General features: G+C 41.5%; 1 protein-coding gene across 1 annotated transcript in view; it reads left to right on the forward strand.

Annotated features, from left to right (window-relative positions):
• The window catches only part of CCDC39 (coiled-coil domain 39 molecular ruler complex subunit), a 55,872-nt gene that overhangs the window by 11,869 nt on the left and 26,693 nt on the right, over positions 1–17,310 (forward strand). The window contains exons 5-12 of the mRNA XM_072618389.1: positions 793–885; positions 1,243–1,371; positions 8,204–8,395; positions 9,281–9,384; positions 9,668–9,800; positions 11,491–11,685; positions 12,816–12,980; positions 16,801–16,938. Of these exons, the coding sequence (XP_072474490.1) occupies positions 793–885; positions 1,243–1,371; positions 8,204–8,395; positions 9,281–9,384; positions 9,668–9,800; positions 11,491–11,685; positions 12,816–12,980; positions 16,801–16,938 (1,149 nt within the window). The remainder of the gene's footprint in view (positions 1–792; positions 886–1,242; positions 1,372–8,203; positions 8,396–9,280; positions 9,385–9,667; positions 9,801–11,490; positions 11,686–12,815; positions 12,981–16,800; positions 16,939–17,310) is intronic.

The following is a 17,310-nucleotide window of genomic DNA, read 5'->3' on the forward strand; positions in this document are numbered from 1 at the left end:
GGGGTTTTCTTGGTGGAGATAACTGGAGTGCTTTGCCATTTCCTTCTCCAGCTCATTTTATAGGTGGGAAAACCGAGGCAAAGAGGGTTAAGTGACTTGTCTAAGGTCACACAGCTAGTATGTGTCTATGGCCAGGTTTGAGCTCAGGAAGATAACTTCCTAACTCTGGGCCTGGCATTCTATCCACTGTGCCGCCTAGCCACCCTCAAAATGGGAATCTTTTCTTTTTCAGTGTAGATGAACTAGGTGGTTGCTGAGGTCGTTTCTACCCAGAAATTCTGTGATTCTGGGAATGACCATTGCAGAATATTAGAAGGCAGAGAAATTCTATGATGAATCTGATAAGTCCATCCAAATTAAGACAGTGTATACTCTGATTATTGGGGACTTGCATGCAACGGTGGACATAGGGGAAGATGGTAGAAAATATGGAAGAAAATCTGATTCATGAATAAGAAATTTGGGAGACCAGAGAAAACTCCATCCTCTAGATCATTAATGCTTTTTCTTGAGAAAAGGATGAGAAGATTCAGTTTATGGTAAGCACGAAATAACATAACCAAAAATGAAATGGATTATCACTAACGCGGAAATCATTTTCCTGAGTCACTTTCTTTGTACAGTCAGACTGATCATTAGTTTATTTAGAGAAAATATATTTAGGGTGAAAATATCCATCCATCTTTTAGTTTTCTGTATTATAAATAAATGTCTTAGATGATACTTCATGGGACCCAGGATCTGACTGCTTTTAGACAGTGAATGATTAACCTTTGCTCTTTATGTATGCAGGCTCTAGTCCTACAAGTCGAGAGGCTAACTGTAGAGTGCAATGAGAAACGAAGGATGCTGGACAACGAGCTCACTGAGACCATGTCTGCTCAGGTTGGTACGGCTGCTTGCGGCTCCCCAGTTGGAGTGTGTGCTCCCACGGCGTCTGGGAGCAGAACGTGAGAGAATGTTGGTCAAGGACTTGAGAGGCAATGGAAACTTGACAGTGCTCGATACATCCAGTTGCTGCTCCTCTTCCTTCTTCTCTTCCTCTTCCTCCTTTTCTTGCTCCTCTTCTTGAGGGCACAGCCCATCTTTGCCTTTCTTTGTAGCTCTACTGCTTAGCCCAGTTCCAGGCACACAGTTATCCCTTAATAAATGTGTGTTGACTTGACTTGTTATTGACTTGAGTGTACTGTTTGTAATGAGAATTAAAACTTAGAAACGTGCTTTTGTACTAATATTTTGCAGATTGAACTGGATAAAGCAGCACAAGATTTTCGAAGGGTTCACAGTGAAAGGCAAGAACTCATCAAACAGTGGGAAGGTACAATAGAGCAGATGCAAAAAAGAGATAAAGACATCGATATTTGTGCTTTGGTAAATCACTTGCTTAGTCCTTAGTTTTTATTAGTCTCTTTTGTATTTGATTTATTTTCTTCAAACTGTAGAAGATTATTTTAAAAATTATTTTTTATGTGGATTTAATTATTTTGTTCACTTTAGCTTAATTCAGTGAATTTATAAAGTCTGGCCTTTGGGCCAAATACTGGGCTAGATTCTGTCATATAAAGGCAAAAAACCAAAATAGTCTTTACCCTTAAGAGGCTTACATTTACTTGAAAGATTAGAAGTGAAAGCAGAAGAAACCTTTAAGAAGATGGGGAGTGATGACACTGGAGATGGAGATCCCCCCAAGTAGTTTATTATGGCAGCTCTACAGGGGAGCCATTACAAAGAACAAGAGACACTTTGACTGCTCCCCGGTTAGCTAGGTGGCAACTTTGTGGTGAAAAGTCCTGCCACACCAAAGGCACAAATATGGTGGCCACAGAAGAGATCAAATGTTGCTGGAATAGAATGCATCAACTCTAGGGTCCAGTTAGTAATGAAAAGTGGAAAATATAAATTGGATTGCAGAGAGACCTTGAAAGTGATCAGGATGATTAAAAGAAAGACACAGTTGGCCTCCTAGCCAACAACTATCTGGCTTTAAGGAAATTTGGAATGGAATCTTATGCTATGTTGGACAAAACTGGCCTACAGTGGCAGTAACATTGAATTGGATACTGCATATGAAAAGTACCATAGAATATGTCCATAAGATGTGTGTCATTGATCCAGGTGAAACGACTATCCTTAGAGACGTGCACACACTAGGTAAAAGAAAACTTTACAGAAGTGAAAAAAGCTTGGTTTTTAATTTATTTTATTTTCTTTAAAAGAACGATTAAGTATGGAAAACCAGGGAAATTTTGCAGGATGAAAGTGTTTATATTTGTTCATGGCCAATTGATTGTTCTCTCTTCTCCAAGTCTATACTGGTCTCCCTCCGAGATGAGGAAGACAAGTTGAAGAAACACCTTCCCCCTCTCCAGGTTAACTGGGAAACCCAGATGTTCCTTTAAAAAGTGAAAGGGCTTCCATGTGATCTAAAGAGGTTAAGGAGAATCCTGCTGTGTTGTCAGGAAACTGCCAGGCAGGAAAAGGTCCCACAGGGGATAATGGGCAAAAGAACATTTGGAGATGAGAGATAGGGAGGGGAGAAGGGCAGGGAGCTGCCCCCTGTGAGGAGAAACTATCAGCTTCTGCTCCAGCAAAGGTGAGATGGATCTTTAGGGGCTGCTTCAGGGGCAGGGTGGTGGAGGCAGGGATCACCCACTATAGGTCAGTGGGAGAAGATATGAGCAGTGTTGGTTGGTGACTCTTTGGGGAATGGTACCAAGGTGGCCATTCATCATACAGAGAACCATGGAGAGGTCTTCTGTCTTCTTGTGGAATTCATCCAGTATTTGGACAGTGAACCTTTGAAGGCTTGTCAGACTAGAAGACTAATACTTACTGCTGGTGATTCACATGGGCACAGATGGTGTTGCCAGAAAACATCGACAGAGCATATTAAATGCTTGCAATTATGAAGTCTTGGGCAAAAAGCTGAAAGCTTTAGGGACATAGGTAGTGTTTTCATCATTACAGCCAATTGAAGGCAAGTGCTTCAGAAGAGGAAGATTTGTGAATAACTGGTTTAAAAGATGGTGTTCAATACTGGGATACAGGAATGAGACTCCTAGCAAGGAATAAAGTACACTAACAATGAGTTTGCCCAATAAACCTTACAAATTTAAAGGGAGCTGTAGCTGGGAGGTACCTTAGGTACCTTGGCTAGTGAAGGTAGAAGAATAATAGTAGGGATGCCTAGACACTGACAGGAGATAAAATCCAAGACGAGCCAGCTGCAAAACCTCGCCTTCAGATGCCAGTGCACAAATGCACAAAGCAGGGTTAAGTAACGAGCACTGTGTTCACTGCTAGAGATACAAGTAGAAAAATCTACATGGTTCCTGTGTTCAAGTGCATGTGCTGGTTGGGGAAGACAGCACATTTCAGAGAGTTGAGCTTCAGTGTCATTGGAGAGGCCTAGAAATCCCAAGGACTTAATGGTGAGGTCCAGGGATCCTTAGAGCACTGGTTCTGGGGGTCTGTAGGGTGTAGGGACAGGGCTCCTCCATCTTCCCAGAGTGGCGGAAGCAGATGACTCCTCAGCTCCTCAAAGTGGTATGAGCAGTCTATGTGGTTCTTCCCGTGTGGCATCCCCAAATGGTTGCCCAGGGATCAGGCTGAGGGAAAGGAAAAGGGAGAAGGTGCCCTTTCTGATGGTTAATGCAAGAAGACACATTTTTTTGGGTGTTGTGCCCAGTGCTGGGGATGCAAGACAAAAGTAGAACCCTGCCTGTCTTCCAGGAACTGACTTTGTAATGGAGGAGAGAACATAGATAAGTATACAGAGAATATATACAAAATAAATGCAGTGTAGGAGAGAGAGCAGTTGCAGCTGAGGTGTGAAGAGGAGGCAGATCAGCAAAGGCTTTACTGACAGTGTGACAGTTGAACTGAGTTTGAAGGAAGTCATGAATTCCAAGAGATGACACTAAAGAGGGAGGGCATTTTAGGCATGAAGGATATCTAGTACAAAGGCATGGAGGTGAGACAGAAAGCATCAGTGGATGAGGAATAGCAGATGGGCCGCATGCCTGGAGGGTAGAATCCATGGATGGATTAATGGGTGATTATGAGGCCTGGAACCAAATTGTGAAGGACTTTAAATGACCCACAGAGGAGTGATAAGAGGGAGATCCTGAAATGTACTGGAGGGTAGAGAGGGCGAGACTCGAGGAAGGGAGACCAAGCAAAAGCCTGCTGCAGTTGTCTAGGTGAGGGTGATGAGGACCTAAACTTGGGTGGTGTCTGTGTCCATGGAGAAAAGGGGTCTGGGTGAGAAGAGTTGTGGAGAGAGAAGGAGATGTGGCTGATTGGACACGTCAGGCGATCCAGAGTAAAGAAGGGAGGACGTGGAGATTTCAGGGCGGGGGAAGGGCGGCACCCTCAGCAGCAATAGGGAATTTCGGAAGAGGGTTGGGTTTTTGGGAAAAGATAACAAATTTCTTTTGACCTTTGGCGTTCAAGATGCCTGTGATACACCCACTTAGAACTCTGAAAGCTGGTGAGATGAGACTCGTGCCTGTAATATGGATCTAAAGGGATATTCTGTTTTTTCTCTAAATTATTATTATTTTTAATTAATTTATTTATTTTTAGTTTTCAACATTCATTTCCAAAAGATTTTGAGTTCCAGATTTTCTCCCCATCTCTCCCCTCCCCCACTCCAAAACACCATGCATTCTGATTACCCCTTCCCCCAATCTGCCCTCTCTTCTATCACACCCCTCCCTTCCGTTATCCCCACCTTCTCTCTTTTCTTGTAGGGCAAGATTGATTTCTATACCCCATTACCTGTATTTCTTATTTCCCAGTTGTGTGCAAAAACAATTCTCAACATTCATTCCTAAAACTTTGAGCTCCAACTTCTCTCCCTTCTTTCCTCCTCACCCATCCTCACCGAGAAGGTAAGCCATTCAATATAGGCTGTATATTTGTAGTTATGCAAGACTTCCATCATAGTCATGTTGTGAAAGACTAACTATATTTCCCTCCATCCTATCCTGCCCCTCATTTCTTCTGTTCTCTCTTTTGACCTTGTCCCTCCCCAAAAGTGTTTACTTCTGATTACTCCTTTCTCCCATTTGCCCTCCCTTCTATCATCCCCCCCACCCCACTTGTCCCCTTCTCCCCTACTTTCCTGTAGTGTAAGACAGATTTTCAAACCAAATTGAGTGTGCGTGTTATTCTCTTTTTAAGCCAAATGTGATGAGAGTAAGCTTCACTTTTTCCCTCTCACCTCCCCCCTTTTCCCCTCTAGATATGAATTTAGGTCTCCCTGACCCCAGACCCAGTGCTCCATCAACAGAGCCACCCAGCTACCTCAAGTGCTTGCTATATTAAGTACTTACTATATGCCAAACACTATGAAGGGTGGCGATATACATGCTCTTTTGAATTCAAGAAGTCTAGAAAATGCACTAAGTTCTAAGGACTAAAATTCTAGAAAGGAAATTTCCCTGGAGGGCCGTGAAGCTTGTAAGGTTGGAGTTCTGAAAGCCCAAAGACCAACAATTTCTGTAAAGAGAAATTGATCAATAAGCAAGAATATGTTAAGTGTCTGTTGGAGAAGCACTGATTCAAATCCTGCCTCAGATACTTCCTAGCTGTATGACCCTGAGCAAGTCACTTTAACCTCTGTCTGCCTCCGTTTTCTCATCTGTAAAATGGGAATAATAAAGGATCAGATGAGGTTAAATGTTCCGTGCAGGGCCCAGCTCTTAATCGGGCTGTGTAAGTGCTTGTTCACTTCCCTAGGGCCAGCCAACGTATCAGGCGCTGGAGGCACAAAGACAAAAGAGAGCTTACGTTCTGGGGGCAGAAACAACAGGTACATAGAAGTACTTGTATGTGAAATGAAAACAAGATCACTTTTGGCCAGAAGGTGCTGACTGGTGGGGGGTGGGGGAGGGCATCAGGAAAGGCCTCAGGGAAGAGGTAGGGATTGAATTGAACTTTGAAGGAAACTGAGGATTGTAAAAGGTGCAGGGGAGGAGGAAGCACATCCTAGTCATGGAGTGGGGCATCACTTAGGCAAAAGCAGAGAGGTGAGAGATGGAAAAGGGAGAGCTCTCCAAAGAGAACAGTGTGGTTGCATAGGGGATTCACTAACCAACTCAGATTCTAAAAAAGTGCCTTTTTGAAGGCCATAGCAGAAGGTGAATGTAACAACATAGGGTAACCCTGTAAGACGAGCATCAGGGAGACTAACGCTCCGAATGACCAGAGCTGGGCAGGGAAGTGAGGGACCACAGGATGACTTTATTTTGTTTTGTTTTAACTTCTGTGTGGGGATAGCTGCCACACAGTGCTCCTCCAGCATGTCCTCCCAGTGTGGAGGTCAGCTGACCATCTCGGATGACTCTTTGCCTGTGGCAGTGCAGGAAACAGAGAACAACCATCGTGGCCCTCAGTCCTCCATGGCCTCTTCCGAGTCTGCAGTGATGATGGAATAGGGGAAGAGCGGAATCCCCACAGACTGAGTGAGGAGGCAGAGGGGCTCAGTCCTTTGTCTCCCAACAAGTGTGATCTTTTGATTGGGATGGGAAGGATCAAAATGGCCCAAAATAAGGAGTGAGGGAGTGGGGAACACCCAGCTGCCACTGACGGGTGTAAGTCTTTAAATCTAGATGAATTCCATGCCTGGTACCATGAAAGAATTGGCAGATGCTATTGTTGAGCCACTGTCTGTGGTCTCTGAAAGATTATGGACAATGGGATGGGTGGTACAGGTCTGGAAAATGGCACATGGTGTCCAATTTTCAAAAAAGTGAAGAGAGTGAACTATGACCCAGTAAAGTTCAACCCGGCTTTCTGGCAAAATTCTGGAATGTATTATGAAAGGAATGGATTGTAAACCTTTGGAAAAGGAAGCTGTGATCACCCAGAGGCAGCTCTGTGGTCTGTCAAATGAGATTCTGCCAGACACGGTTTCTGTTGTGATATTGTTATTAGACTGATCAGGGAAGCGATGGTTATGGTTTACACAGATTTTAACAAAGCATTTATTTTTTTTTTTAATCTCATGGTATTATCATGGAAAAGATAGAAATGTAAACTGGACACTATGGAGGTCTCAGGACTTGTTCCCTGGCCAAACTCACAGTCATCACTTTGAGGGAGGGCCCCAGCATGCATGTACTTAACTCTATTCTGGTTAACATTTTTCCAGTAGCTTGGGAGAAGGGCAAAGCTGCAGACACACAGTAAGAGAGATTTTTTTGTCTGAAGATTTGAGTATTTTAATGGACCTTGAGTTCAGCTTTAATCTAGTTTGTGATCTGGCATTAAGATGTGTAGCTCCATTATGAGAGACATTATGTTCCAGAGCAGGGAGGTGAGGGTTCTGCAAGATTTCTAACTGCTGAGACCATGTCTTTGAGGAGGGATGTTGGAAAGCTGCCAAATGATCAGAGGAGGGCTGCCGGAATGATGAGTGACGTACAGACCATGCCATGTGAGCAATGGATGGAGAAACTGGGGATGTTTGCCCCAGAGGAAGACAGGGACACAAAATATTCAAAGTACTGTTGTGTGGAAGAGGGTTGGCCCCAGGGGTGCAGAGGTAGGAGCAGGTAGAAGTTGTATAAACACATACTTAACCTCAATGCAAAGAGAACCTGAGCACAGTGCCTGGCACATGGTGGGTGCTCAATAAATGTTTATTGGCTGACTGATGTCCAGTCTTGAGATCCTGCGATTTTGTGGTTAAGAAAAAGACACAAGACAGGGTCAGATCCCTGGACCCCTTAAGGGGATGTGCTCTTTCGAGACTGATGTGAGCTGTCAAGGATTCCTCTTTCTGTCTGTTCAACCAGCTTCAAACGCATTTTTACTGTTGTATCAGGTATAGTTTGGATGGGAGGGGCTTTGGGATTCTCGCACATTCTGAGAACCTGGGGTTCTCTGAGGTAGGAGGTGAGGGTGCAGAGAGATCATTATGAGCCCTAGGGATAATAAAAGGGAGAGAACATTTGTAGCTTTGGAAATCAGGGAAGGCTTCCCTGGAGGTGTAATGTGAGTGTTAAGTTTGAAGGTAAATAAAGAATCTTGAGAGTCAGAGTGGGGAAGAAGATGGATTCTGGGTTTGGGAGCATGGTTTGGGCAAAGGCATAGACATGGGCGATGACAAAGTGACTGAACTCAGCAAGAAAATGTGAAAGTGTGATTGCTTTTTGTACTCTTTACTAAAAATTATGCATTTTTATTATGCCAGTTATTAGCAAAGGCAAAACAGGAGTTAAGAGCTAAAGAAAGCATGGTTAAGGAAAAGATCAAATTCTTGGAGAGTGAAACGGAAAACAATGCAGAGTATGAGAAGAAAATCACAGTTGCCGATCGAAAAGCTTTGAAACTTCGATTGCAATATCAAAATTATGAAAAAAATCGACTGCAGCTCCAGGAAGAGGTACTCAGAGATGGGGTGTGTGAGCTGGGGTCTGAGGTTTGGCCTGAAAGGCAGAGCTAGCTCCTGATTAAAGGAGGGCTTCCTAGCTAGTGATTCCTTCTTTCTTACTGAAATCAAAGCCTCATAATGTGTTAGACGCTTCAGTCTAGCTAACACCTCTGTCTAGTGCAGGGCTAGCCAATCCACCAGCCTAAGTAGCTTGGGCCACAAGAGACCAAACTGGACTTCACAGTTGGGAGTTTCATGAATAGGTACCTACTTATTCACAAGTAATCTTTACACAGTATTTTCAGAGACCATCCAAAAACTCTACATAGCTCGCAATTTTGGATAAACCTTTCACATTTTTAGTGAGGGTTTAAAAAAGTACAAAAGACAGTATTAAAAAAGTTACAATCAGTGATAAGAATATTTAATAATTAGCTGATCTTTTTCCAGATTTTGAGTTTGCCTTGTATGTTATTACATATTCTAAATATTGACTTTATTACATATATATGTGTGTGTATGTATACGTATACATAATTAGCATGAAATAGAAACCATTTGGAAAGTATAATTAGAACAATTTAGAATAAATATAGTGTGTACGTTGTATGAGTGATCGCAATGATAATGGACCAAAATTTTGGACTTTTCTTCAGTATAGTCACATACATATGAATTTTCTATTGATAAAATAGCAAACATTACTTTATGCCAAACATGCCAGTGATAAAGACCAAATGTTCTATATCTGTCAGTTGCAGTAGAAAATACATTGTACTTCTGGGAGACCTGAGGATAAACTTTAATGGGCAATGGAACTTCTCAGAAATGGTGGGAAACCTTTCTATGTAAACTCTCAAATTAAAGTGCCTCTTTCCTTTGATACCTAACCCTTAGTTGGACACTCTCAAAGCCACAGTGACTAGAACGTCAAGTGACCTGGAGGCCACTCGGAGAGAGATGATGAGTCTGAGGAAAAGAATTCAGAAAAAAACTGACACGTAAGAAAAACCTTTTTGAAAAAATAGAACTTTGTGATGATTTCTGGAAAATGGTATGGGTTTTTTTTGACACCTTCTAAATGATAGATGCCAAATCATTTTAAAACTTTATAAACTTTTTTCCCCAGCCTGTTAGTAGTCAACAGAAAAATTATGTGGCTGAATACTATTGGAATCCATCTCAGAGAGCGGAGGAAATACCCTCAGACTTTCCTGTGCTGGGCTCTTCTGAACAATCTGCTTCTTAGTTTTCTGATCATACTTTTCTGAATGATGTGTTTAGGTTAAATGAGACTCGAGAACAGAATGAGATACTCACCAGAAAGCTAAACGAGGTCACGGAGAAAACTATGAGTGTGGAAGAGAAAACTGCCAGAATGAAAGAGATGCTAAAAGAGGAGGAGAAAATCGTTAAGGTAGAGTTCAGTGAAGATTTTTCCTCTTTATTTAAAAAAAAAGGGGTCCCAGGGACTAAGAGCATCAGAACCACAGGACTAAAGAGGACTTTGGAGGGGACTACTTAGCACACCTTGTTGGGCTTGGGAAAAATTACACTCGAATGGTTTCTTGTTGAGGTGGGCACTGCCCAGGATTCAGCCCAGCCTAGGACTCAGGACCCAACCTGGCCGTCATTTTCAGCCACATGTGCATCCAGCAAGGGCCAAGTGTGTTAGCACAAGCTTTGTGCATATCTGTGCTTCTGCTCATATAGTCTTTGATGGACTCGTCACCCATCAATCTGTCTCTTTGTTGGAACTGAAATAAGGCATTTTTGAGCCTTCAGCAAGGTCAGAAAATGGCATCCTCCTAGGTTTGAAAAAGGAGCTAACTCTTTGTGTGATAGTACTACTGGAGACTTTGAGTCTTTTCCCCATGGAGGTTTGCATGAGCCAGCTCCAACCAGCTGAGGAGAGCTTACATCTCAGAAATCAACAAATGATAGAAATTGGTGTAATTAATTGTTCTGTTGATTGTTTAGACTTAAGGAGAAAATGTTAATATTACTGATTAAACATACAAGTGTTTTTCTGTGCATTCATTTATCTTTGTTTAGAGCCAGTTGTTAAACATTTACCAGCATACCCCTGACAGTAACTCATGTGACTTAACTTACCACAAACTGCCATGGAGAGCAGACTCCTCTGGCATCAAGAATATGTATGTTTGTTTTGAAAGAATCATTTGACAAAGAGCCCTTCCCTGGTCCTCCTGGGCTTGGTGATGTTCCCTAGCTCTCCACTCTGATTGTCCCTGGTCCTTTCTCTGTCCTACATTATTCTCTCAAAGAAAGGGCTGCACTTCCTACTCAAGTCACCCTGGCAAGCTGTGGGCTAGATTTTCTCCTTTCCTGATTCCTAAGAAATCCTGTTATACAGTTTTCTTGCCTAGCATCCTTTTTAAAAGAAGTATTTATTGATTTTTTTATATTACCTTAGTTTCTCCCAATATGCCCTTCCTTCTCCTTCCCAGAGAGCCATCCCATTTAGCAAATACTATTTTAAAAGACAGAAATAAAAATAAAAAATGAAGATGAAAAAATTAACACAATAAAGTCTTCTTGGTTACTGTATCACATTCATGATTCCTCTTCAGCTTGCAGTACACTAAAACCACCAGATCTTTTTCATACAAACTGCTTTCTAGCCATACTTCATCCTCCCTATCCCTGAGAAGTTATTTTTTTAAACCAACTCTGTTGAATTTCATTGTACTAAAATACAGCTGAATGCTCTAATTTGTCAAGATTTTTTTGCTTCCTAACTCGGTCACCTAGAGTTAGCCATCCTTTCCAGCTTTGTGACATCTGGAAATTTGGTAAACATGCCTCATTTAAAAATGAGGAAATTGAGCTCCAAATCCTATACTCCTTTGTATTCAAGATGAAGAATTTGTCTCAAGGATGATATTTTAAACAGTCATCCTCACTGGGATGGAGAAGGCATGGTAGACTTTCTCATGACCATCTTGCCAGCTTGTAGGACTGAGTCACAGTGAGTCAGTTAAAGGGGTTCCTGAAGAATTGCCCATCTGTGGAGACTCTGAACTTCTATAAATAAAGAATTCTAGGATGTTCTTCTTTAGTGAATTAATAATATTTATCCCCAGGATGTGGAGTCTCATTTGAGTAGAATAAAGGAGGTGCTTTTCAAGAGTGTGGAGAAGTTGAAAATTGCAACAGAAGAGGAGAAGTCTGTTCTATCTGAAATTGAGGGAACCCACTCCTCCATAAAAAGCCTCAACCGCCGCTTATACAAACTCGATTTGGAAACCCTGAAGCAACAGGAGATCATGTATAACCAGGTGTGTGTAACTGTAACCATTGACAGACACCAGCAGACTTAGTTTTTGTAAGGGCAAGAATAGGCAAAGTTCTTTACCTCGAGAAGACAGCAGTTGGGAAGCAAGGGCCCAGAAGGTCAACCCTGCATTAGTGGAGCAGATGCTGGAGGCAGGAGTTCAGCTTAGGACAGAATTCTGAAGAAGCCTGCTTCCCCATGAACTGGGTTTTTCCCATAAGATGAGACAGGAGTTCCATCTTTATCTAGTCAGAGAGTAAGATCTCTATTTCAGAGACTGCAAGGGCAGAACGTAGACCCAGTTCTTTTGACGTCCAAGGCTGCCTCTCTATCCATTATGCCGTGATGCCTCCTTTGTAGTAACAGTAGCCATGAATCTCTTTCATGCTTGCATTTATACCTTTGGAGGCTCTTGAGAGCAACAAGCCATCACAGGTATCTCGTCTGCTTCATCTGAGCTCTAAGTGAGCTAGAAACTAAGCCTGGGAATGGAAAGAGGTAGGAAAGAAGGGCTCATCACAGTGACTTAGCCAAGAATAATTCCTTTCCTTAATTCCTTAAGTCGGGTTTCTTGGGTCCTTTTCACCTTATAACCATTTAGGGATTCAGAATTTATGTATATATATGCATTTCAGAACAATTCATCTCTCCCCTGGGAAGGCCTCACTGCCAGCCCTGAAGTCAGAATTTCCCAAATTAATTTAGGCATGGAATACTTTGGGACATGTAATATATTGATGGAACTCATGAATACTAGTTTTCAGGGAGGTTTAGTTCTGGGAACATGGACTACCCTTGGGATCGCAACTGGGAGCTAGGAGAAAGATGGTGGAGAATGTGTCAGATATAATATGAGGGAGATGATGATGGTGGTGATGATGATGATGGTGTGTGTGTGTGTGTGTGTGTGTGTGTGTGTGTGTGTGTGTGTGTGTGTTTAGGAACAGAGAGAGAGACTTGATAGATGGGCAGACACACACATATGTGAAGGGGAGTCCATGGCACTTGCATCAGACTTAGGGTGTGTATATCCAATATAGCTGTGTGTGTCCAGTGGAGATGTTTAACACTGTACGTCAGACTCACCTACTTGTAATTGTTTGCTAATTTATTCATTTTTACTGTTTGAAACAGGATTTTTATATTCAGCAAATAGAGAGACGAATGTCAAGACTTCAAGGAGAACTTAATGTGGAGGAAAAGATGGTCCTTGAAGCAAAACTCGTTGATCTTAGGAAGGTTTTTGAAGAGAAAAAAAATACATCGGAATTATTAGAAAACCAGATCAAGAAGCTCGATGTAATTTGCTCAAAATTGCTTTTATGCTGTGGAAAGTTTGTGATGAGTTGTAGTAACTTACTAGTTCATTTTGATCAGCAGGTTTTTAAAATGACTTATGCATGAAATGTATCACTGGCTGTGATGACTGTCTGACTCTTACAGCTGATACGTTTAGTTCTTAACCCTGTTATTATTCTTTCATTTGGCTGCTGGAGAAATAGGCTAAATATTAGTTTCTAATGCATGTATATATGCATATATATTAGAGATTATGCGTGTGTGTGCGTCCATACGAGTAGATGCGTATGTGTGTGTGAATGTGTAGTTAATAGTTATATATATTAGCTAATAGCTTAATAGTTATTAGAATTAAAAGGTGCCTTAATTCCCAACTAAGGCTTTTGGTTCACCCCGTTTGTCTATACAAAACATTTTGTGTTGTGAAAAAGTTTGTGCTGTATCACTGTTACTCTCACTCTGTGCTAAGGACTAGTAAACTGCCTGCTTTCTGGGCTCAGGGTGGTTGGGGTTGAGTACAATTCAAGGAGAAGGATGTACAGACTGAGGTTGTGTGTGTGTGTAAGTTGATAGATTTTAGGAACTAGAGGCCTTTGGTAGTGCAGGTTTGTCTGACTGGCCCCCATTTGCTGCAGGGTTGGTATTGGGAAACCCTGGTGTGTTGAGAGAGTGCTAGGTTGAATACAGGGCAGTGGGTTTAAGGTCCATCTCTACAACTACTTATGACCTGTGGGATCTTTTAGCAAGTCCACTCAGCCTCTTTGGGACTCAGTTTTCTCATCTGTAAAATTGGGATCATGATACTTACACTACTTACCTCATAGGTTGGTTTATGAGGATGCAGTGTAACAGCTTATTGCCTTGGGCCAAATATAAACCACACCCTAAAGTGAGAGCTCTTTAAAATAAAAAAAAAAGTTGTATACCATGAGAAAAGTTACCCACCATAAAAATACTGTATATGAAAGAAATACTTTGAAACCTTACATAAAGGTAAGGGATTAGTATTTGTCTTAAATGGTTGTATCTTTAAAAAAATTAGATGATATTATTAAAAAATGGATTGAATTACCAAAACTTAAAATTTAAGCAGTGTTTAGTGCTTTTTGGAATACTGGCCCAAAAGGTTTTTGTTAACAAGAAGGAGGAGACTTAATTTTTTTTGAGCTGCCTTATGATAGAAGGTTTTTTTTTAAGGGGAGGAGGGAGTGGATTCTGTTTGTCCTTGCCCTTCTTTACATCCTCTGGTGGCTCTTTCTCTGGCAGGGAAATCAGGAAATGCTTGAAGAACATGGTCTTTAAATAACTTAGAGGGCAGAAGAAGGATTAATGTTGAGAACTTGAGCTTGTTTGAATTGCAGGATCCCCAGAACCTTCTGACCATTACTGCATAAGGCCGCATGGGTCTGTCCTTTTAAGAGAAATCTTTGCCTAAATGTTTCAGAATCTTTGAGCATTTTCGGTGGGCGTCTTGCTGCTCACTCACTTGAATGACCCCAAGGGGTGGATGAGACTGGCCTCGGCACAAGATTCCTGAGCCTGGCCTTAGCTGCTTATTCCTGGTTCTGACGAAGTCATTCTTCTGCCCTCTGCTTTCTCGTACATTTTCATCTATGACTGGATTTGGGATTGTCCTAAACCTACCTCTGGCAACTAGAAATGCAGGAGGGTCCATGAAAAAACCCGCAACTTTTAAAGAAAGGTCTTGAGTTTACCTAAAATTAAGTTATTCACTAGTAAGTGCCTTGTCCTTAAGGAGTAGCTAATATTTCATCAGAAATATTCAGTGACATGTTTTCATTTGTCATCTTGCTAGAAATTAATGTCTTAGAGTAGGAAATCATCCCTGTTTCTGAACTGAGGGAAAAGTAGTAGAGGGAAAGATTCTTAGCTTGAAGTCTGTAAATGTGTTTTTAAAAATTTTCTGAGTAATTGTTTTTCAGTATAATTGGGTTTTTTTGGTAACCCTATGTCTTTTATTTTATACACTGAAAAACATTATTCTGAGAATGGACCAGTAGGTTTCACCAGACTGCCAAAGGAGTCCATGACCCGGAGAAGGTCAAGAACTCCTTGTAATAGAGATACATCTAAAATCAGATCCTTATGGAAAAAAGTCATGGTCCCCTCCATTTCATGCTCTAGCCTGTGGTCCTGCTGCTAGAAAAAGGAAAGGAATGAAGAAGACAGATACAGAAAATCAGCCCTGAAAAGAGAAGGAACACGTTACCAATAGAGGAGAGGCAGGGGATAAGCACAGAGTTAAAAAAGCAGAGAGAAGACAATGAAGGCGAGGAGGAACTGGAACTGCTCTGGCACAGACTCTGAATCCTAACTTTTAATCAGTAGAAAGTAGAGAGCAGATGTGTGAGGTTACATGGGAGCCAACAGTGGTCAGAGTGGGCACAAGATGGAGCTGGAAAAAACTAGAAATGGGCCTTGGGAGCCATGTTGGGGCTAGGGACAAGTGAGATAAAGTACTGCCTATGTTGGAGGGGGCAGGGGCGGAAGAAAGAAAGAAACAATTCTGAAACTAGGGCCTTCTGTGTGTTCAAACACGCTCATTTTCTAGTATTTTTTTTCCTCACCAGTAATAGGATCCATGTGTATGTTAACAGCAAAAAGGCCAGAAAGCTAAAATCTGCAACAGGAGCAATATGAAGGACACCACTTAGAGAACCAAAAGTTGGAATAAATTACACTTATTGTCTGTGTCATAAATAAATCCAAGCATTATTTTGAAGATACTGCGTTCCCATTTCCCTCAGACCCCCAGCCTTTTTCAGGAGGAAGGAATTAAAAAAAAAAAAAAAGAATCCATTAAACAGTGTAAATTAAGAAATGAGCCTAGATATTCAGCAACAAAAACAACAGTCGTTCGAACTGGAACCCAATTAGAATATCTGTGTTCTCTGAGTTGAATGATATTTCATTGAACTCAAGAATTAGTTGACAAATTTATAGATAAGAGTTCTGACCTGTTAAGAACTGTTAAGGGGTTCCTTGAACTTGTCTTTTTGGGCTGCTATATTTTCCAGAAACACTGGACCCAGAGCATGCAGGAGGCCCTGAATGTCTCAAGGATGAAGGACAACTCTCCCCCAGACCTGAGCTAACCTATGTTGTTTGCATCCCAAGCTCGACTCCCTGTGTGTCCTTGGGAGTCAAGACAGGTGTCAAGACAGTCTGCACTAGGCTTGTGCAGGGGGGGACCTGTCTCTTCATAGTCGGGAGGTTCCAAAGGGAAAGGAATGTGACTTTTGCCATCTCCTTGCTCCTCCCCTTCAGGAAGGTTCTTGTCCTTTTACCATCTTTACTGTACCTTTCCCCCTCGGATGACACTCCTCTTCCTGGTATCTCCTCCTTCCTTTGTCCTGCTGTCATAATAATGCAAAATTCTGTGCAGATTGTGGGTTCCACATGCATGTTCATTTCTCTTGTAATCAACCTAGTTTGCACATAAGTTTCATGAAGTTGTGCTTGCCTGTTGACAGATCAAAAGACTTCTAACGTTCCAAGGGATTGATCTTAGCCATTGGCTAGTCCAGCCCTCTCAGTTTACTGCTGAGGAAACCAAGGTTGAGAGAAGTTAAATCACTTCTATGTCATCATTGAGCTAGGGGGTAATTATTTGTTCACCTAGAGAAGAGGTAGCAGTCATCTTTCTCTTCAGAAAAGTAAGGGGAAAACATGTTTTCAATGGACAGTCAATTGATAGACTTGGGAAAATTAGAAACACAAAATATGTATGAGATCAGTTTTTTTTTTGCCATGACATAGAAGTCATTGGAATCTCTTTTTCGTTCCTTTCCCTTATTAGAATGACCTCTATTTTCTCAAGAAGGCAATATATAAAACTGGCGAAGAAAAAGATGGTCTTTTGAACAAAATAAGCGAACTCACTCTTTTCACTGACCGATCAGAACAAGAATTGCAGAAAGCCAAAAACCTGAAACAGGTAACAACCCAAGGGCTATGTTAAAAGACATTAAAAAGTTTTTAGCTGTTTAACATGTAGCTTTCAAAGCTGTCTTGCTTGTCTGTGTTTCTTCCTGAACTTCTGTTCTCTGCATTTTTTGTTTCATTTTTACTCATCATTCTTGTAAGTAAAGTTCCTAGAAAGTTAGATTAGCAAAATGGTACTCACTACAGTAATTTCTACATTATTCTTTAGGAACGTTGTTTTTCTACTCTTGTGTTTTAGGGAAGCCTAAAATTTATATTCATTGTAGTATTAACATTTCCTTGAGAATATCATCCTTTGTGCTACCTTGCTGAGTAAGATAAAGAGAGAAAAATGTCTTTGAAGGCTTCTATTTTCAATGACTTA

Source organism: Notamacropus eugenii, chromosome 6, assembly GCF_028372415.1.
Source record: "Notamacropus eugenii isolate mMacEug1 chromosome 6, mMacEug1.pri_v2, whole genome shotgun sequence".
Classification (NCBI taxonomy): domain Eukaryota; kingdom Metazoa; phylum Chordata; class Mammalia; order Diprotodontia; family Macropodidae; genus Notamacropus; species Notamacropus eugenii.